This window comes from Clavelina lepadiformis, chromosome 3, assembly GCF_947623445.1.
Source record: "Clavelina lepadiformis chromosome 3, kaClaLepa1.1, whole genome shotgun sequence".
NCBI lineage: Eukaryota > Metazoa > Chordata > Ascidiacea > Aplousobranchia > Clavelinidae > Clavelina > Clavelina lepadiformis.
The window spans coordinates 245,597-267,706 of NC_135242.1; the positions used below are offsets into that span (position 1 = coordinate 245,597).

The 22,110-nt window shown below is 39.2% G+C and overlaps 3 protein-coding genes across 8 annotated transcripts; all 3 read left to right on the top strand.

Annotated features, from left to right (window-relative positions):
- The first annotated feature begins 656 nt into the window (after window positions 1-656).
- LOC143450129 (9,11-endoperoxide prostaglandin H2 reductase-like) lies at window positions 657-3,518 on the top strand. Its single transcript, XM_076950552.1, has 2 exons — window positions 657-1,253; window positions 2,173-3,518. The coding sequence occupies exon 2, from the start codon at window positions 2,535-2,537 to the stop codon at window positions 3,402-3,404; it is 870 nt and encodes a 289-aa protein (XP_076806667.1). The 5' UTR covers window positions 657-1,253; window positions 2,173-2,534; the 3' UTR covers window positions 3,405-3,518.
- Window positions 3,505-5,319, top strand: LOC143450130 (transmembrane protein 65-like). 3 transcript variants are annotated; one of them, XM_076950553.1, is made up of 7 exons: window positions 3,505-3,877; window positions 3,944-3,991; window positions 4,102-4,169; window positions 4,235-4,289; window positions 4,367-4,409; window positions 4,630-4,735; window positions 4,843-5,319. In XM_076950553.1, the coding sequence occupies exons 1-7, from the start codon at window positions 3,601-3,603 to the stop codon at window positions 4,930-4,932; spliced, it is 687 nt and encodes a 228-aa protein (XP_076806668.1). In that variant the 5' UTR covers window positions 3,505-3,600; the 3' UTR covers window positions 4,933-5,319. The 3 variants fall into 3 exon arrangements, with proteins under 3 accessions (XP_076806668.1, XP_076806669.1, XP_076806670.1); XM_076950554.1 differs by having other exon boundaries at window positions 3,947-3,991; XM_076950555.1 differs by lacking the exon at window positions 3,944-3,991.
- Window positions 5,320-9,709: 4,390 nt separating this feature from the next.
- LOC143449699 (uncharacterized) lies at window positions 9,710-16,747 on the top strand. 4 transcript variants are annotated; one of them, XM_076950006.1, is made up of 13 exons: window positions 9,710-9,989; window positions 10,076-10,183; window positions 11,223-11,289; window positions 11,845-11,991; window positions 13,434-13,598; window positions 13,784-13,873; window positions 14,096-14,146; window positions 14,232-14,441; window positions 15,303-15,430; window positions 15,951-16,205; window positions 16,264-16,407; window positions 16,473-16,551; window positions 16,616-16,747. In XM_076950006.1, the coding sequence occupies exons 1-13, from the start codon at window positions 9,753-9,755 to the stop codon at window positions 16,666-16,668; spliced, it is 1,734 nt and encodes a 577-aa protein (XP_076806121.1). In that variant the 5' UTR covers window positions 9,710-9,752; the 3' UTR covers window positions 16,669-16,747. The 4 variants fall into 4 exon arrangements, with proteins under 4 accessions (XP_076806121.1, XP_076806122.1, XP_076806123.1 ...); XM_076950007.1 differs by having other exon boundaries at window positions 14,099-14,146; XM_076950008.1 differs by lacking the exon at window positions 14,232-14,441 and having other exon boundaries at window positions 9,711-9,989.
- Window positions 16,748-22,110: the final 5,363 nt, after the last annotated feature.

Genomic DNA, 22,110 nt, shown 5'->3' on the forward strand with positions numbered 1-22,110 from the left:
AGTTGTTATATTACAGTGGTTTGAATCCTTCGCACTTGACTAGCTTGATACAAAGTCACATTACGTGATCTGCGTAGCATGCGACGTGAAATGCGTAAGACGTTGCGTGGTATCTGCGGCGCGTTTGAGTGTAATAATTCGGTTTGTATTTACTTCTAGTTGATAGTTTTAAATTTAGCTTGACATGCCGCACAAAATTATCTTGCTTAACGCGCCGCACATTGCTCGCAAACTCTTACGCATTTTACGTCACATTCTTTCGCTGACCACACATCTAGATGTCATATCGGACAAGCCTAGTGCGTTTGCGTAGGATTCTGTAATTTACAAAAGAATTAAAGCTGGTCGACAATTTTCATTGTTAAGTGCAGGCGAAAGAAAACATCTTGCCACCTAAAAAATATGGCAGCGTTAACATGGAAAGGGTCTCTTTACTCCATTCGTTACACCGTATGTCTGACTGTTTTTCTAGCAACGTTTAGCATGAAAAACGATCTCTGAATTAGGCATGAACAAGGATTTCAATACCAACTGTAGATTTTACATTACACATACACTGCAATGTAATATCTATGCACAACACACAATTTTTTTCAGCAAATGTACGTCGTGCTCTACCGCCAGCTAGCACTTAGCAGCCAAGATGTGGAATGCAATGCAGTGCCATGTATTGTGTATACTATTGTATTGTGTTGTTTATTTCTGGTCATTGATCAAGGTAATGTCCTTTACTCACCATTCAGAATGCGATGATTGAAGAAAAATGATTGAATGTTCAGATGATTTTGAACCTGGAGACCGGCAAGCCTTTGCCTTTTTCCATCATTCTGAAAACTCCAAATTAGCAACGAAAAACTGTTGCGCTGTATAAAAACACCCCAGGGGAGGTAGGACTCTAGGAGAAAGTTCAAAATAAGTGCAGGGGAAAGTAAACGGGACACACAGAAATGTTTGTTGTGCGTTGTAAGGAAATTGTTTCTGTGGGGACACAATTTTTTTGTTTAAAGCAAGCACCGAAGGCTCGAATTTTTATTTCCTGTAAACTAGACTATTGCATGTTGATGAGTTATACGCGCATGCTTCCGTGCTTTGGGCACACTTTTAACCATAGCTTTGCACTTTGCAGTAAAGACATGAAATGAAAGAGCCAACAAAGCATCTACCTTGAACTGTGATTACGGCACTGATTAGACCTCATAGGTCGTGTATAACTTCAGATAAGTGTCTCCTAATAAGGAGAAGTCAGTGTTGAGGTAAATATAAGAATCTGATTTTGGATTGTTTATTTTGTGACGGTTACGTCACGAGTCATGTTTGTTTTGTAAATGCTGAAATTTTATTTTGGGATCTTGCAATTCAGTCGTTAACCGGACTTAAATTCTCCTTAATGACGTTCAGATAAATTACCTCGCTTGAACTGGTGTGCCCTATATATACCGATGTAATGTTTGCAATCCTTCCATTTTACGTGATTGATTTCACTTGTTACCAAGCGCAATGTAACATTCAGTAAGCTTTGCCCGAAGGTGAAAGCCTTTGTGTCTGATAATAAATAAAAATGGGAACTTTATCATTTAGTAATTTGTATAGAAAGAATTAAGCAACTAACAGCATAATCACGCCGTTTGAGAAATGAGAACTCATATCATCGAAGTAAAACAAGTTATCAACCATCAATCGTTCTCACTCATATTCTAACAACAGCCGCCAGTGTACGCGGTCTTTATGGCGAATATGTTTGTTGTGTAATACTTCACACAAGTAATACAGCAATAAAAATAATACTTGCCATAATTGCATCATAGTACCATCTACTCTGATACATATAATGTAGTTACGTGAAACTTACATAGTCTAAGTCATTTTTTACTCGACCTTTGCATTAATTGCTTCCTGATTGGTCCTGATCTCTCCTCAACTATTTTGTTCTGGTTTCACTCAGAAAACAAAGATTCCCCCTCTGTTGTTTGTGTCTGCAAAAAGCGAATATGAGTTCATATTTAAGTTTTTAAAGGAAACACGCTAATTTTACTAAGTTTTAGATGCAGTGAATGGAAACATAAGTACATGGATATATTAAAATCTTCATAGATATCACTTGAATTATAGACAAGTGCAAAACCGATAAAAGTTTAAACTCACACCAAGTTTAATCAGAATGTCTTCAAATAGGTTCCTTAGTTCTGGAGCACCGTTCATTCCAGGGAATGTAAAATGCTTAGGGCAACTGGTTCGATTATATTCATTATGATGTCACCCACACCAGACAACAAGGCGACGAATAAGATGATTGTCGGACAATGTGCTCCGTTTGCTTAAAGTCTATTTTTAGTGAGAAAGTTTTTTGAGGTTTTGGCTGTGGATGAGAATTGCACCTTCCACACAAAATTGATGAATTTACTCACATACCTGTTTATCTCAAGGCAACTCTGTTCTATATAATATTTGAGAGATTTTGTATCCAATCATTTTGTCACAACTTTCATAACATTTGATATTTCACTAATCATAGAAATAAGTTTAAAATTGATTAAATGAACGTCACATCAAAGCTTCAGCTGAGCTCCGGAAACTTCATTCCTCTCGTCGGCTTGGGGACTTTCCAAATCAAAAATCCTGAAGACGTTAAAAGAAGTTTGAATTGTGCTCTGAGTTGTGGATATCGGTTGATTGACACAGCAGCTGTTTACAAGAATGAGCAGCTTATTGGGGACTGTTTGCCCTCTCTGCTTGCTGAGCATAAATTGACGCGGGACGATGTTTTTATCACGACAAAACTTGGGCCGAAAGACATGAGCCGGGATAAAGTATCTCGTGCATTTGAGGAATCTTTGACTAAGCTCGGAGTAGATCATATTGATCTCTATCTCATCCACTGGCCTGGGAGGCAGGGCACACAGGGATCAGATGAAAGGAACAAGATTTACCGCAGGGAGGTGTGGACTGCTTTGGAGGAAATTTACTTGAAAACTCAGAAGATCAAGTCCTTGGGAGTTTCCAACTTCACTCTGAGGCACCTCCAGGAGCTGTCAGATCATTGCAAAGTGATGCCGGCTGTTGTGCAAAATGAACACCATCCTGACTTCCAAGACATCGAAGTTGTTGAGTTCTGCAAGAAGTGCGACATACACTTACAAGCTTACTCTTCTCTTGGCCAATCAAAATTAGTCGCAGATGAAAGATATAAATCAATTGCTCAGAAATATGACAAAACTGTCAGTCAAATTCTTCTGCGGTGGTCGCTACAAAATTCTCGCAGTGTCATCCCTAAATCAGTGCAGCCTGCTCACATAAGAGAAAACATTTCTCTGTTTGATTTCGAAATATCGGAAAGTGACATGAAGCTGATTTCTGATCAAGGCAAAAGCACAAAGTATGCCTGGGATCCTGATCATGTCTCATAAATATGAACATAAACTACTCAAATTGAGTTAAATTTCAAAGCTGATATTTTACTTTAACTGTATGTTTTATGGTAAAGGCTAAATCATTGAGTTCAATAAGTTTCTTGTTTTTAGGTTGTCTCTTGTAAGTTTTAAATATGGTAAGCTTCAAATCTTTATAATTATGATGTAACAATGATGTGAGGATTTGAGCAAAATGGGTTCATTGTTGCTGGCTCGAAGATTTATCCGAAAGCAAAAGGAGCTGACCCATGGAATGCAAGGAAGGTCGGGACGGCAATCACCTTTAACTAGGTTTTATCTTAAAGATTCTAGATCCTGTCGCCAAACACTTCTCCCTGGTCAGATACGATCGTCTCGTTTCCCTCACCCCAAGTTGTGTGCGTCGGAACGTGTCGAAAAATTTGTGGAAAGTTTGAACAAAACTGAGCGGGAAAGTCTGATCAATGAATTGCAAAAGTACAAGGAAGCAGGTGAAGGTTCTGTTTATTTTCAACCAGATACTTAAAGAATTTTTGTTTCATGAAGTTCTCTTTTAGAAGGCCCGGCAAGGAGCAAGGAAGTTTCTGTGGAACAACTTCGCTTGAGTAATGCAAAAATATTTATTGAAACGCTGATATGTTAAATGCGTTTGTTTTAACCATATGTCAGTGGTGTTTATTCAAAAGGATCAAACGTATTTGTGTTTTTTTTTCAGTTTTCATTTTTAATTGCATTCCTTTCATTGGTTTTGGGTTCTTGGATAATGCAATAATGATTTTGGCGGTAAGTAATTGCTAAATATATACTGATATCATTGAAAAATATAAAGGTATGGGAGCATTTTTCAGGGAGAATACATCGACTTTACAATAGGCGCTGCCCTTGGAATATCCACTATGGCTGGTCAGTCTGTCAACTGTCAAGATTTTATGAAACCTAAAAATAATTTCATGTTTTACATCGGTTGATTTTCCTTTCAGCTGCAGCTTTTGGCAATCTCATTTCTGACTTGGCTGGTGTCGGGTGAATATTGTTTGTCCCCGATCAATACTTGTGTCGATCCGATCAATATTTCATCACCATCTCGCTCGTTTGTAAATTATTCATTGCCCCAAACACTATTAAAGGCTCTTGAATTTGCATGAAAACTCCCAAGTAATGGGGAAAATTTGAAGACAACTTCTCTCTAAGCCACATTTTTTATTGCTGAGAAATACTCATCTTATAATTGATTTCTTCCTAGATTGGCAGGTTACGTTGAAGTTTTATGCGGCAAAGCAGGGTTGCCCGCCCCAAATCTGACCCCGGAACAAATGGAGCTCAACAAAACCCGAATCGTGGCAAATGTGGTAAATATTAAAAAAGAAGAGTTTAATTTATCAATTCAAGCTTCTTGGTGAAACAATCGATTAGTAAATGATGCTGCTGCCGATTTCCAACTTGTTTTGTATTTTAGGGCAAAGCTTTGGGGATTATGATTGGCTGCTTGGTGGGAATGTTCCCGCTGCTTTTTATTGACGTCAAACACGACCAAGAAGGGGAATAATTATCCATGGTGACGTCATAGCAACAGCATTTTGCGCAGATGCCGCCAAAACGATCGTTAAAATGCCGCTCTTAATAGAATTTCTTTCGCCTGTTGGCCATAGCCGCTATCAACGAAGTTTGGTGGAACTGGTCACTAAAATATTTGCACTGAACGTGAAGTGTCAGAAGTAACCCTCGCGCTTGTGGTCTTCAACCGACCTTGCCCTTGTAACTAGTTTAACTTTTGCAGATCGTATTTGAAACAAAAATCTGTTTATGAGTTATGACGTAACCGTACAGTGATTCCAAACTTCATGGATTTGACTGGCTATGTTTTTCGTAAATGACATAGGACGTTTTTGGTTTTTTAATCATTTAAATTAAACTATTGCTGTAGTCTGCGTCACTGTTCAATCTGCGCACTTTTTTCGTAGCTCTAGTAGTCTAGTACTTGTGTAGACATTTATCTCTCAACCTTACCTTAAACAATTATCATGCATTTCAGCAGTAAACAGCTTTTATTGCAGTTTGGAAAAACTAGAAAATAAAGTTCAAGAAGTTTTAGGTAAAAAGTTTGTTTTATTTTAAAAAACATTCACTTTGTCGCGGCTTTGCTTCCAGTTTTATTTCTTCTTGCTCAACATTTTGGACATGTGTGCTTTGCATCATATACACTCCACTGAGATCTGCATGAAGTGATATGTCGCTTGCCTAGGTTATTTTTTTCATCCGCAAAGCACACGTTCAATTATAAACTCGACTTGGTCACGACGAACACAGGCAAAATAAGAATATTCTCCTGCGTGTTGTAGATGTCTGTCGTCGGATTGATAAACCGCGCTCTTATTGTGTGTCCTGAAACAGGTCATGTTATGTCCGATTGTTCTATTTTTAACATCGTCCGCAGAATACATTGTAGCATTTACCTCACTAGATACTTGCAGCACGCCACGTTTATTTGCCGAAAGCATCGTTGTGTTTTTCAATCAATCACAATTTGGTTTTCGAATCAGTCGTCTTTAACACAAGTAGAGACACTGACGCTATTTTTAGACGTCCTCCGCGTAAAGTTATGCCTGTGCTTCTACATATGTTATTTTCCGATAAAATGATATCAAGCTAGTGGCAGGAACGGTTCTACAACAATTAACCGTGGGAAATTGACCGCAAACAAACTGACGGTGACGTAAATTGACCGCGAACAAACTAACCGTGATATAAATTGACCTAGAACCAACTGAGCGGATTGAAAATTGACCGTGCAAGTGCTGAATTATTGTGTTTAAGTTGATGGTAGTATATGACGGGATCACGTGAAATGACCGTGAACAAATTCACCGGCGACAACTGGTAGTGGTCAACTGACCGGCAACAAATTGGCCGGCGATGAAATTAACCGGCGACAAATTGGCCGTCAAAAGGTCAAAATTCTAATTCACCATCTAGTCACTATCCAATTTAGTATGTGTATTGCAGTCAAGGTTGCCACTCGTAGAGTTTTTTGGCCCCGTGTAGGGTGACCCTACGGGTTTTTCACCTTTATTCATAGATTTCCTATTGTTACATGCATTTTCCCGGTCTAGACGAGTTGTTTGATGAGATTATGAAACAATGCGTTGTAGCCTATCTCATGTAGTAACAATGGACTCACTGCACCACAATCTAATAAACAAGATGTTATCAATGCAATACCCAACCATTTGGAAATTTATAGAAGCTTTGAGGAAATTGCAGAACATAAACAAAAACAAGATTGAGGCGCTCTGTGCCCAAGGGCCTCCTGTCAAAAGGAGAAAATACAAGGATCTGGATGCGCGACTTCAAACCATCGTTGAAGATTTTGCAAACCGTGACATTGTGACGATTACGTCACAACTCATGAGTTGTTTTTGAAATGTTTGGAATTTAATTTGGGATATTGGAATTCAGTTGTTTACCAGACTTGAGTTTTCCTTAATGACGTCAGATAATTTCCTCGCTTGAACTGGTGTGTTACATATAAATACTGATGTAATGTTTTCAATCTTTCCCTTTTACCGTCTCACGTGTTACTGAGCGCGATGTAACATTCAGCAAGCTTTGCCCGAAGGCGAAAGCCTTTGTGTTATAATAAATAAAATGGGAACTTTATAAGTTAGTAATTTGTATAGACAGAATTAAGCAACTAACAGCATAGTCACGCAAATTTGAGAAATGAGAACTCCTCCATCGAAGCAGAAGTAAAACAAGTTATCAACCATCAATCGTCCTCGCTCATATTCAAACAATTACCGCCAGCATATGCGGTCTTTATGACAGATATGTTCGTTGTGTAATACCTCACACGAGTAGTGCACAATCGAATTATTAAATGTCATAACATATTAGATTTTCTCAGAGGCATCGCCCACAACCTACAATTTGCGCAATAAACTTCCTTATTTGTCAAATAACAGTTTGTGTAAATTTTAGTGCCCTTATTATGTAGTGTCATATGTGTTTTGCAGTGAACGTTTTTTAATGTTGTTACTCGTATTTCTCGTATTTCCGGAAATATTTCTGTTTATTTCAATAAATGTTTCAATGTGTATTGAAATAAAAAAAAATTTTGTTAAAAACAAAGGAAATAGTTACAAACAAATATTTACTTTACATATCATATACTACCATCAACTTAAATACAATAATTCAGCACTTGCACGGTCAATTTACCTCCCGGTCAATTTTCATTCCGGTAAGTCTGTTCCCGGTTAGTTTGTTCGCGGTCAATTTACATCACGGTCAGTTTGTTCGCGGTCAATTTATGTCACGTTCAGTTGTCTCCGGTGAGTTTGTTCGCGGTCATATGTCGTGGAACCGTATATGACATGTAAAGTAAATATTGTTTGTAATTATTTCCTTTTTTTAACAAAATTATTTTTATTTTAATACAAATTGAAACATTTATTTAAATAAACAAAAATACTTCCCGAAATACGAGTAATACATTAAAAGAACTTCGCTGCAAAACACATATGACACTACACTACTACACATTTGACCGCCGGCCAATTTGTTGCCGGTCAATTGACGTGATCTCGGCAGGAACAACTTAACTACCTGTAAATGTATATTTATTGTAATGTCTTCCTTTACATGACATAACTTGGCGTTCGAGTTTGGATCGCGGTACAACGCAGTGGCTGCTTGACACGTGACCTCACATCTAACCAAAAACATAAATCAAATATTCAGTTGACTTAAACTTGAGTACAGTACTGGGAAAAAAGACGACGGTTAACTGAGAATGATTATGGTAGACATCTTAAACCTTCTGCTAACCGATGTTCACATTGACACCGCTAGTAGATTGCAAATAACAACCACAAATGACTAAGTTTCAAAGCTGCTGATTGTCGGAGGGCGTTGCTAGGATGTCCTGCCTCCTGGGGTCGAAGAGGTCGGATTTACCGTACCGAGAAGACAAGAAGCTGACGTTCGTTAAACAAGTATTAATACAAGGACCACGTTTAACTGTGACTTTGCAGGCTAACGCAAGACTTAGTCTATTACCAGGCTCTGAGCCTGATAAATGATAATACTGTAGGCGTGACAGCCCACAACAGAAATCGTACATTTCATCTCAGAAGATATGCGGCCACCCATTTGATCTCACCCACATGTTTTGAACAAAAGTCTGAAAGTTCCCATTATCGCTCACTTGTTTAGCATTACCGGTACCTTTTTTATATAGCTTAGGCCAGACTGGAATAGGCTATAAACGGCAGTTTTTGACGAGAAATCGTGTGTGTAAAGACGCAAATTTTGACGTTAACTGAATCCTTATTTTTTGTCTACTTTTTATAAATCGGTGTGGAGATAAATAAATTTGGCGTGCACGTTGATAAATTTTGTGCATGCAAACCTGGCAATTCTTATGAGATCAAGGACACACGACGGCTAAAAATGGGGTGTGAAAAGGTGTACAAGGTGCATTTTACAGTAAACCGTTTCCAGCCTACTCTGCATACAGTGTGGACAGTTAACCACCTGTCACCATTTTTCCATATATTAGGGCTTATGAGCAAAGCAAGTTAGTAACTTTCGTTTGTATATCTTCCACGTTGATTGAAGGGTGGTCATTGTGATGGGACCTCTTGTGCAGTGGAACCTTGCATATACATTTATAGCATTTATACTTATGAAGATTTTGTGTTGAGCGTCAATATATGCCAGTGTTTAAAAGGAATGCGGTCACTTTTACTCCCATATCAGGTCGAGTGTTGAAGAGATATTGCGACATAATTTCTTTTCTAATACCTTTTAACTCCATTCTGTTGAAGTCGGAGTGCAAAGGCATAAGGGCCACAAGAAATGTTACTCGAAAGAGTGTAGTCTATGAACATGATCTTAAAACCCACAAGCAGTTTGTTTTGTTTGTGTTGTACTCCCTCATCGTTGATGTTTGCACCATTGAACAAATCAGCTTTGAGTCAGGCAAATGTCAACTTTTTGTCTTTTTTTTCTCATCGAGATTTATAATGTTTCTCTTGCAAAAAAGGCACGCAGACATTGCCTGTGACGAATGTATAATTTGTTGTGCTCCGCTGAGTTGATGTAATTCTTCGCTCCATTAAATGCATGATCCCCAGTAAACTATGTTATCAACTATTTTTGCTTTGTGGTTCTGTAATGACTATTATCAAGTTCGTCCAGTGGTAACCAGACGCTTTTGGAGAATTCCTTTATTTTTGTCGTATTTAGTTACTTTCTGTTGTATTTGTGCTGCATTCCATTGTTTGTCGATAGATCGCGGCCAGTCTACACTTTCATAACCTCGAGTCAATATTTTTGCAGAGTGTGTGACGTGGTTTTAACTGAATGATGTTTGAGAAAGTGAAGCAAGTTGCCATGGTGATGAACATCCCACTCTGGGTCATCTTCTCCTCCCTTGTCCTCATCTGCTTGGTCATCATCAAACTCGTCCAGATCCTCATTGGATCGAAATCTTCTAAGAAGCGAATTCTCCTTGTTGCTGGGAAGGAAGGCGCCGTAAAAAGTGGAAACAAGAAGAAAAGATCAAAGCGAAATCGACCAAACGACATTTCAAGCCAACCTGTAAGATTGTTATAAGATGTCTCTGTGAAGGCAAGAGTGGAATATTTTGATATACCAGTAATCGTCACTTCTTCTCATCTGTGCAGAAGAGTTTATCGTCCGTCACTGCGAAAGCCAACAAAATCGGTGAAGCAAACACTCCAACCCCGGAAAGTGGTCACAACCAGCCGACGAAAAAATTTGAAAAGAAAAAGGTAATTAGCCCCAGGGCAAGTCAGCGCCTCAATTAGTCATATTGATGGAGCTGTGCGATGTCACTAATATAAAGTTCCTACTGTGATGTCACAAGATTATATGTGTTGTTGGTATGCTAATTGTGAATGGAATATTGAAATTAAGACTTCATTAACCTCACATTCTGAAGACCATCGGATTGTGGCGCAAACAACAAAAATTGTCAGTACTTTGTGTTTACAATTCAATTAATTAATGTTTATATTATGTCGACTCGCGTTTATTGATTTTTATGAAGATATCTGAAACATGAAGCTAGATTTAATATTTACTCTGCATTAACCAAGTGGTCTCAGGGTGAGGCCTGGTGCAAAGGTGGTGATGTCAGATGTAAAGAATTCTGTAGTCACACATATTATGGTAAATCCCCTTACGTGATACCAAAATTTGAAAAATCGGCCAGAGGGCACTATTAGCCGTATAATAAATATATAATTATTAATTATGATATACATCGTAGCATTTTTAACTTTCTCCAAAGTATTTATTTACTGATGAATGCTGGATGTTAAGATTAACAGAAAAATGCGACTTTTACATTTTAAAAATTGAATGGGTGTTACTAACTGCAACATGCAAAACATTTAATAAACAGTTTCAAAACTATTGGTACCATATTACCAACGCAGACAGAGAAGAACAATGTCTGTTATGATGTCATAATTGATCATTTTAAACATCATAACATGTCCAATCCAAGCATGTTCCAGGCTTATATGACCAAATGGATATAGTTTAGGCCTAAATCAACTTGTTTCGCTTAACTTGTGTGTGCGCTATGGTGTTCAAATTGACAGTTTAAAGCGTTGGAGTTCTTGCTATTCATGTAAACTTATAAAAGATGTTACTTTAAGCCTAGCCACTAACTTGATGATATTAACATTTTGCCGCCCGAGATATTTTCGGACGTATGCGGCTATGTACAAGTCAAAAGGTAAATAAGCTTATGCAGAACAGTTTACTCTAGCTTAAGATGTTTATGTAATTTGTTGTTTTCAGGCAAAATCTAAAAAGAAGAAGAACCAGGTTGTGGAAGTTGTCGATCATTCATCGATCGTGGAGGAGGGTAAGATTAAATAGTAATCTTAATTCCTGTGTTGTTTCTTGTCTACCCAGTCATCCGGTTGCTTCATGCAATGTTTATGAGGAAACAATGACTCTTATCACAAAACATAAACATCTTGTCATCACACACAGACAGAAACATCGTTACAGACTCATTATGTTTGTATATTCTGCACATTGGCCATCCAGATATAGAAATCACATAAACGTTTCATGCGATAGCCGTTAGAAGTGCAATGTCGCCAAAATGACTTTATCGTCACAATTCTGTCCAGCAATTGAATATCATTTATGCACAAATGACTCCACGTGCCGCGACCTCAGCTGAGTAAAACCGATGAACCCAACTCACAGTAATGACTTTGCTAGAGTCACTGCCTACAGGTGACTCTTTCAACTTCTCCTCAGCGACTACGCTTGCGCCTCTCGTATGCTCAGACTTAGAACTTTAATTTGAAACCAACCGACTTTCCTGTAATCTCTCACGATTTCCCGAGCGACACTAAGTTCATTTCCTTCATTTATATGTATCTTAGTTTAAGATTTCTATGTGCAGGTGGAGAGTGGCAGACGGTGGACACCAAGGAACAGAAGAGTTTAAGGAGAGAACGCAAGAAGCAAGATTCTGCCGATTATTTAATAACTTCAGTGGCGAGCAAATTGCCGTTGCCATCTTACAGCTCAGTCCCAAGCATGGCAAAAAGTAATTATATTTCTATGACATGACATAATGGAAAATAATAGATATCAAATTACTTGGTGTTGTGTAAAGTGCATCGTAGATTCTTTGAAGATATTTGACAAATCTTAAACAAGACCCGGCACCATGTTGACATTTCCTCACAACATTGCACCATTTGTAGCATAACCACTAAATTAAGATTAAGGTGATTATGAGATCGCAAGTTACTTTGTTCATGTCAAATACTGTCTGCGATCTGGTTGTTTTCCAACTAACATGCTGTCTCAAATGACAATAGTCCTTTAGCTCAGTTGTATCAAGATATGAACTTAGAAGCAAAAAAGTAATTGTCTTGTTTAAACCCCGATTTATGTTACCTGGCTGTAACTCAACCAATTGTAGTTAGCTTGATGGAAATAATAATTTCATTGTGATGAAACAATTATGCTTATTGTCTAACAATTGAGTTGCTGAATATACAAATTTCAGGAATGGCTGGGCACATTATTTCCGTGGCACTTCCCTTGTCGTATTAATGCTTTATTGACCTTCCACAAGATGGCAGTAGATGGCAAATTAACCGTGTCCACCTCATTGGTTTGAAATTCGAATGCTTCGTTATAAAAACAATCTGCAGTTCAAAGGATCAACGTCAAAATAGTTGGACGTCGTTCAAAACAAAATCAAGCTTTTTGAGCTCAGAGTCCTGTTTTGCAATTTCCTCTAGATGGCAGCAGTCAACCAATAAATTCCACATAAACACATGCTTTGAATTAAAGCGTCAAAATTGCTGAATGTGGAGCCAACCCAATCACCTAACATATATTGTGTCAAGCAATACATGCTTTGTTGCATCATTATGATGTAAACGTGACATTTGATCAGCTTTGACCTTATTATATTCCTTTCTCATTTGAAATACGTAATAGACATAATATGATGTCATACAGCTCTATTTGTGATGTAAATTTGATTGACATGGCAGTGGGAAGTTGAGTGACGGCTTCCACCATTCACTGTGTTTGCTTTAAATTGTGTTGCCCCCGCGCATAGTGGTGTCAGATTCATAACCAACATATTTTGAGTCAGTCTTATTTCATCTGCAAAGTGCGCAGTTTTTCTCTGCATTCTTACATTTTGCTCTACATCTGTCACAGCAATTATGAAGCTTCTGCTTCTGTTCTTGGCTTAAATTTCTTCTCTTTTTTGTTTATCTGAAACTATTTTTCCTTCGATGCAGTGAAGTGACCAACATGCTGCGACCCAAATCGTGACATGGTTCAACGCATGTTTTCTCTCCTATGGAGGGAGTAGCAGCCTGGCATGATTGAATATTGCCAACATCCTTCCTTTATTGGGGGCAGAGCCTCACTGTGGCTGCCTAATCACTGCACAGCCAACCTATAGTTAGTCGAGTGAATATACAAGAAAAATTTACAGTGTCCTTCTATCACTATGCACAGATATCGCTCCACGCTTTGCCCAAGCTGCTGGTGAGACTTGGCAGGATGGAGGGAGCAAGCGACAGTCAGGTTTTAAACCCAGCCCAGTTGTCAACCGAACTCCTATGGTTTCTACTATTTTGGAGCAATCAAACTGGCTTCCATCAAGCAAGTCAAATGTTCCACGTACGTATCATGTTGTCTATGCTGCTCTTATTATGTCGATATTCAGCTTCAACATGAAGTAGTGGCAAGGCACTGCTTTGTGAGTTTATTTGGCCATCACTGAAAGTAATTAGTTCTGTGATTAGGTTAAGATGATATTTGCTGTTGCGCCGTTTGTTTAAATATTTTGTTTATGATGTCATTAGTGGTGTTGGAACCAAAGAAATCGCCGGCGTTGATCAATAATTTTTCAACATCACAGGCGACATCCTGGACCCCGATGGGAGTAGGCGACGGTGAGTTATTTCCATCTTTTATATTACATAGACATCACTCATCGCAGCAGTACGTTGCGTGGTAACTCTTTTTAACTGGTTTATGAGTGATTATTACCTCATAGGAATGATTATGACGCATTTTGAAAATAAAACTTCTCTTAATTGATTTTTGATGTAAGTTTGTGCGGATGCTATTCCAACAGATCCTACTACATCATAATCATCTGTTTGTTGCATCAGCAGGGTTGTCGTGGCCAAGTGTAACTTCCCCTCCGACGTGGATTGAGCCAGGTGCGTAAAATTTCCTCTGCTTACATTTGTGCTCATGATCATTGTGTGGACGAATGTTATTATTTGCTCGACCTAAATTTATTAGATACTGGCAAAGCTGAGCTTTATAACGGCGCCAAACATTTGCAATTTGGTGACATCAGCCCATCATCTCTTAAACAAGATGGCAATTTTATATTGTGGGAGCCGCATGCCAGCCAGGCAGCCTCCAAACATAGATTTACTGGCACTGGCTTGCTAGCTTCATCAATCTGGCAAAATTTGCAAGATAAATTCGGTGTGGATGAGGCTTCGTGTAAGATATCGGCTTTCATGTTTCGGTTACACTAACGCTAGGGGTTTATGATGTCACAGTAATGTTTGTTGTAGAAAACTCCTTGCTTGAATTCTGTTTATACCTGAAATGATTAAAACTTGAATATGATTCTAAACGTTCTGTGTGTGCTGTGTTTGTATTAACTGCTTGGCTTGGATTGTGTGATGAATGCCTCGCTCATCGCCTCGCATGTCACGACGTTTCACTTTCTATGTCTATGAAGAGGAAGCTGCTCGCTGTGGTTGACCTCGGCGCATTTAAAAACACGAGCGGTTTTCTATAAACATGGTTTGATAAATAGACGGCAGGAAATGATGTCAGCAAGGCGTGAAATGCTCTTGATGGTCGACACAGGCAACCATCTAGTCAATGTTTCATTATTTCTGCTTCTACATGCGACAGTATTTGTCTGGTTAAGATATTTCTCTTCCATTGTTTGATTTTTCAGAAAGTTTTTTGTTTAATTTCTTCAGCTTTTCTGTTCCATCGAAGGCACGAGTCGTGCAATAAATCATTTAAGGCTTCCAGCAAGGAAACTGGATCGTATGGTTTCATATTATTTCCTCTCTTTGTTTGCCTTCCTCTACTAATCCATCGCACAGGCTGCGCGCTCCATACGCTACAGCAGCATGCTTGTTAACTTCAAACCGTAGACAGACATTTTAATTTGCTTTGACTAGAAGTTGATGATTTAGAAGCTTGTGTTCAAAAGTAGCTCAGTAGTGGTCAGAGGCTTCGATGGACCAAGTTTTTTACTAAACATTAACTTGTGTAAAATTAATTGGATTTAGAAGTTGTCAATGTGAGCTTTATGAGTTCTGACAAAAAGCTCGTTGTTAGGGGACCAAGCTGGGGAGTTGGGGGCTTGGAAAGATGAGGCTCAGACTGAAGATTGGGTCCATGTGAGCACGCCAACCCCAACACAGGGTAACGAAGACTGGGTGAGAAGCTCGTCAATGTACACCCAGGTAACCACCACGAACACTCTCTAAGAATCGAGTAAGCTCTGATGGGAGGGTTCTATATGAAGATGTAAGCTATTCAGGCTGGAATTGCCGACGTCTTCATTTGCAACCACCCCATTCATTTCGACGAATCAGGATGAAAAGCCGTCACTCGATGGCGAAACCTCAGAACGTGGTTCAAGCTCAACGAAACACTCTGGAGTTCCGTCAATCGATTTCTGGGCACTGACATCTCATAATTGTGTTCTAATGCTTTCATCAATTCATTGCCACTTACCATGACAATTGCACTCGTCTGTACCGCCTTCTAGTGGTGGCGGACAGTGGTTGCAATGATCCTGGTGGTGGCAGCTGAGCATCACTAAAGTCCACTCACAAGACAGACCTGCGTTTTAAGGCGGGAGTTTGGGATTTCTCACTTGAAACCCAGGACCTGTTGTTGTGGGCGGAACGATCTTCAACAATTTCATCGCGATCTCATATTTTTATTATTTTCTCCGCTTTATTTCAATTTGTTCTTCAGGGGCTGTCCACTTTCTCACAACTTTCCTCCAAATTAATCCCGCCCGCGGTAACCATGACAACGTTAATGGGAGGTGAAAACTTCGTGATGGAGCCAGAGGGATATTCTGTGTCGGCGTTGGTTGAAGAGGACCCGTGGAACATGGACATCTCATCCAAGGATGAGGATTGGAATCCTCCGGAGGCACTGTGGAGCAACCCTAATGACGAGTGGAAAGTTGCAATCTCCCCGACCAAGCATCATCCAACCTACTTCGTGAGTTCATCTCGGGTCAACTTGGTTTTCACCTGTGTTTATGAGATGTCTGTTGTAGGAGGAATCAAGCGACAGCGAAAAAGTTCCTACTTCTAGCGCCACCCAGCAGAGTGTTGTTGGGGCGGGCGCAACAATAAATTCGACCAATCAAAGCGCAAATAAGAAACCTCGTCGACGCCGCAGAAAGAAGCAAACACAAGAAGTAAATACATATTGTAACGTCACCTCGTGATTGTGACGCGGTTAACATGACGACATATTTTGCAGACTGCGTGTGACGAGGAAGAATTGAGAGTAAAGTCACCAGTAACCGAGCAACCTGTCGAAGCAAGCGCGGACGTCCAAGGTGAGTGTCAAGGTCATAAGATTCGTGTCAGGCCGAGTATTTTCTCTTACTTCTGCCTCTACAGAGTGGTCGACCCCGGGCAAGAAGAAGCGAAATCGTCCGAGGAAAGCAGAATGAAGCGAACAAATTTTATTGCACATCTAACCAGGCCGCTCACTATTATTCAGGATACTTAATAAATTACGTCATTTTGGCATTTTTCTCTTTTTATTGTCAGGTTTTAAAAGTCGGCGCTTATTTCGAGTTCTGTGCACTTATTGCTATGGCTCCCGCACAAGCAAATCACAGGGCGGTTCAAGGAACCAGATCGATAGTCGCGGAAGCATAAACAGCAGCCTGAGTGTCAGAAGCTTGCACTTGAGTGAGGTCTGCAACCACGTAAATTTAATTTCGGTGGAATGTTGAATACCTGGCCAGTAGCAGGCCGGTGTTTGGTGGCGGCCATTACATACCGGGCTAAGTGGCCAGCATTGATCTGAAGCACCGCGTAGGCATTAGAGGTTCCATTACGAGGCAAATCGTAGAAAGTAGTGTATGGGTTGGTGTATTGCGTACAAGGTGATTGAATTCACCACTTGGCAGCGTGCTTCGGAATCCAAGCACAGTATTTAGTCGTGCTGTCATGACATCATTGCTGCAGCTGCCTTGGCGGATTGCAATGACGTATTTCCGTGTTCAGCCTGTTTCACTTTCAACCGATACTTTACATAGCAAACTCCCGGAAATTACGTCTTTATGGCGGTCTGCGCGCCTGATTGTCCTATAACGTTTCATAAAACTCCACAATGTGTTCAAGTAGAGTCAACTTGATGCGATCCGCATGAAAAAGCGTTAAACGCGACATTGCTTGAAGCTAAACGCGTAAGTTTGGTAAAATATTCTGTTACTCATTGAGCGAATTACCAAATGAAAATAACCTTTTCGGTTTCATTTTAGACAACCCTGGTGAACCAAGATGGGACAGGTATTTGTGTCGGATTTCGATGTTTGACGATTAAACCATGATTTAATTAACAAATAATTTCCTTTGTTATAAAGTTGCGTTGATAAATTGCATTTTCCCTCCATGACATGACAAATTAGGAAAAATCGGTATTAAATCTGGTACAAATGCAAACTTTTCCATCTAATACAAAAGAAATAAGTCTTAAACACCATAGATGTAGGTGGGTGATGACGCAATTTCACCAAGACGAAAGAATGTGTTCTATTTTAGGTCAAAACATTGCACTGTGAACAAACCGTTTCTAAATGACAAGCGGTGGTATCAGCAAACTTTTAAGGTTGCAAGTATTTTGGTCGCTGGTAGGCTATTAAAACTTAAATGTGACGTCAAAATAAAAAGTAGTTATGGAATGTAAAGCACCAAAATCCCACAGAATTTAAATTTTGGCGGCTTTTTTCCTTCGATTAAACTGGTCAGTGAAGTAGATTTTTGTTGGCAATACTGGTATCTTCGTTTGTGTGCTGAGATGCTCAACTAGCAATTATGCAATTTAACAAACGCGCACAGTTTTCAGTTGGATAAAAAAAAACTTCAACTAAGGTCTATTGTAGCGGCAATTGAACGAAATCCATCTCGTCGCTAGTTGACGCTATCACATTTGCTATTGATGAGGAAAAATGTCTTGGCATCTTTGTCGCTTTCTTTTCATTCCGATTTCTAACTTTGTCTTAAGCAGGATAATAAAAAATTCAGATTTAGAGAATGTCAAATTAAGGCTGTAGCCTCATTGCACTAAATTCGCTCCAGATGACTCAGGTGCCTTCATCGCACCTCATAAAACGAACCTGACAAAACATCATCCCCACCTCTCTTAGGTTGCCATAGGCTACTGCAACTCACATTGAAGGGTTAACCACAACCTTGTCCCAAATAAGATATTACACTTATTGTAATGCATCAAATTATTTTATCCTAATGTCTCTTTCAAAGTTTAATTAAAAAGTATAAAATTGAAATCACAAAGTTGTTACAAGTTACAATTAAATAAGCCAGAGTTTTCTGCGATGTCTAAATCGGAAGGCCTTCATGTGGTATCTTCTACGGGGCTTTCCCATGCAATGTTTTGAAATGTACTGAATCTCGGCAGTAGGCTTGGACCGGTATTAGGCGAATGCAAGCGATGCTACTACATTGGGCCTGTGCTACTTGGCACCAAAAGAAAATTAGCAAATAAGTTTTTTTGTGCGAAAATTACCGTGTTTTATTGAAATTGGCTTTCATGCGAGCTGAATTGCAAATATTTGCCACTATTTCACCGAAAAAGAAACGTGCGTACTAATAGCCTAAGCTATTTTCAATAGTTTCTTGTTAACCTATCTGAGATGTTATTAACATAGAACACCTAAACCTATTATAAATCTACTTTCTAATGTAAATCTAAGTCTAATGAAACCTCATTTCATTCATTCAAAACCCATTCTTTTAACCTGCTGCCTGTTTTTATCATCAGGCTGCGTGACCTACATAAGGTGAAACAGTCACTACAATTTGCATCAAGTTATTAAAATTAACAATGGATTCCGCGCTTGCTAAAGCCGGCCCAGCCTATGATAACTGGATGGTAACGGTACCTACGCTTTGGCACTCTACTGTAGCATGTGTTTTATTGTGCAGGACTATAGGAGTCTCACCAAGGCTGTTTAGTTAGGCTATTTATGTTCTAATTTTGAAGATCAAACAATGCACCGTTAAGAAGCACATCCTACATCCGTATGTAGTGTAATGCTAAAGGTTGTAAAATATGGGACAGCAAGGTTGCAGTCATTTTATCAGTAGCACGGTGTGGGTAGTCTATGACGCGTTCGATATACTGTCATTCGTAGATATAGGGCGTTAGGTCAGTAGGTGAGAGAAGTGAATATGCTAGAAGTTGATTTTAGTCATTTAGGGTTTAAACTGAGTTTTAGATTACAAGGTAGATTTAAGTTTTTATATTATAACGTGCACATTAAGTTAACGTTAGCCGGTAATATTGCCTTCTTCTCTGTACGACTTGATTTGACTTGCATTATATTTTAGCTTGACTTGACTTGAGAAATTTAGTAATTTGTCTCGACTTGACTTAAGTGAACTTCCCAAATGACTTGACTTGAGTCTTAAAAAAATTACTTGGTTACAGCCAGGGCTGGGGAGCCACTGCAAAAAAGCATAGGCTCCGGCTCCAGCTCCGGAGCTATCAAGCATTCATCCACTAGCTCCAGCTCCGGAGCTATAAACTTTTAAACAGCGACTCCGGCTCCATTAAGAGTGTATTGTAGCATTTGTCACAGTAGGATGCAATGGTTTAGAAGTCTGCACTGCAGCGCTTAAAATTCTGTTAAAAAATATAAACACACATTTCAGATTTAAGCTGAATGAAAAACAAGGGAAGCCACACTTTTGTTGACTTTTGTTGTGCTTTTTGCTAGTCTGAAATCAAACAACGAAATCACCACAACGAAAATGTAAAAAAAAACAATTCGAACAACAAAAATATTTTGAGGTCAGTGCCAACGGCTATTGTAGTTTTGTAAAAACAACAACAACACTGAAAACAGCGTTGGGGCAAATGCAGCGTTTTCAAGGTCTGGTGACTTCAGCTGATAAAGTCCAATGTAAAATTTAAGTGGCACGCGTGCCAGGGGTTGCCGACCCCTGCTATAGGTTTTAAAAATAGCAGCTAAGACAAATTATTAAAGTTTGTTATATTCAATACTGGAGCTGGAGCTGATAAATATTTTGTAGCTCCAGCTCCGGCTCCACAAGAAATGTTTAAAAAGGCTCCAGCTCGGCTCCGGCTCCGGAGAAAATGCTTGGCTCCAACGCTTCCGGCTCCGGCTCCCCAACCCTGGTTACAGCACTGCTATAGGTGATCAAAAAATCTTGCCACCCTGACAGTAAATCGAAAAAGGCTCTATTTGAGTAGCTGGAGTCTAAAAGGACCAACCTAATAACTATGGGTCTAGTATACAAGTGCATAACCAGAGGACATCACAATGTGAGCGTGACGCGACACTTAATCGAAAGACAGTTTATCGAACAACACTTTATCGAACGACACTAAATCGAACGACAGCTGATCGAAACGACACTTTATCGAACCGACAGTTGATCAAACGACACTTTATCGAACCGACAGTTGATCGAACCGACAGTTGATCGAATCGACTGTTGCTTCTCCCGCACACAGTCATAGCAAAACGTGGCGTACAGTTGCATTGTTTGCTATAGAAAATTGAAATTTGGTGACTTTTCATAAAAAATGTTCAGCTATCTGTCCATGTTTGTTTGATAAAGTTGGATTTTGTAATTTTTGAGATATTGTCATATTTTCATAATTTTGCTCTCTCTCCGCATTGAAGCGTATTACTCATGGCATCCAGGCAGGATAGCAACTGTCAAAACAGCGACTGTCATAATGGCGACTTCATAATAGCGACGTAATCAAGTGAGCGACATTCCAAACAGCGATTGTCTAAATGCCGACCGCATTAAAACAGCGACTGTTATGATAGCGACTTAACTAGGCTTTCCATTTTTCCAAATCAAAACAAACCCGCAGGGAAGGCCTATTGTGATACACTAGATTGCGGATTATACGAGAAGACAGCTGGATACAGTGAAAATGTAACATATGATTTTATCATATAAATTTATTAGCGTGTTTTTGTAAAAGAAATAAAAACAAAAATTACATTAAAAACTTCTAATATCTCTCTGACTTTGGTAAATAAATAAACGTACCCAAAGTTACATCGAAGTGCAAGAGTGTTCATAAAAGAGTGAAAAAAATATAATACTGTACATACAAGGATCGTGAAAGCGAGATAAATTTACAATTTGCAAAAAAAATAATGTTTAGTAAAATGCAGAGCTGTAATGGGGCCTTATATTTTTAACCCAAAACCGACCCAAAAGTAAAAACACAAGTCCGAACTGGAAAAGTTAATTTTAAGTCCGAGTCAGGCCCGAAAATTAAGTTTACCGATTGAATCAACTTCGTCTTATGATGTCATCCTTTTCTAAGTCGCGCTTTACTCTCTGCGGGTTTTTTAGCATTTAATCTCATCTAAAGTCCGTCATTTACTGTCAAATTGCAACAGAATTTTTTCACGGGATACAGCAAAATCGAGGCCAGTATGATCTGCGGCAGTTCCTTCGAGCCCTTGCTCGCAATTTAGAAATAAACGTGTCTTGATTTTTATTGCATTTTTATTTTATTTTATTGCTTTTTAAATCATGTGACTTCATGTGACTATGGATAGTCCAAATAAAATGTTGTTTTAAAGTCCCTTTTGGTTTCAATCTTTCACTACGCAGTATTTGCCTGTTTCTGCGTGCATACGTGTGTAGAGAGGTGTGGGGGATGGAAGTGCGTGTGCGCGTAAGCCTTGGATTTAATAAAAGAAGTGAGGTCGCTGTTGTGGCAGTCGCTGTTTTAAATGAATCGCTGTCGTGTAGTCGCTCTATTGACAGTCGCTGTTTTAAATGAATCGCTGTCGTGTGGTCGCTCTATTGATAGTCGCTGTTCTGACAGTCGCTATTTGGAACCCGAGCCATTACTCATGTACGCA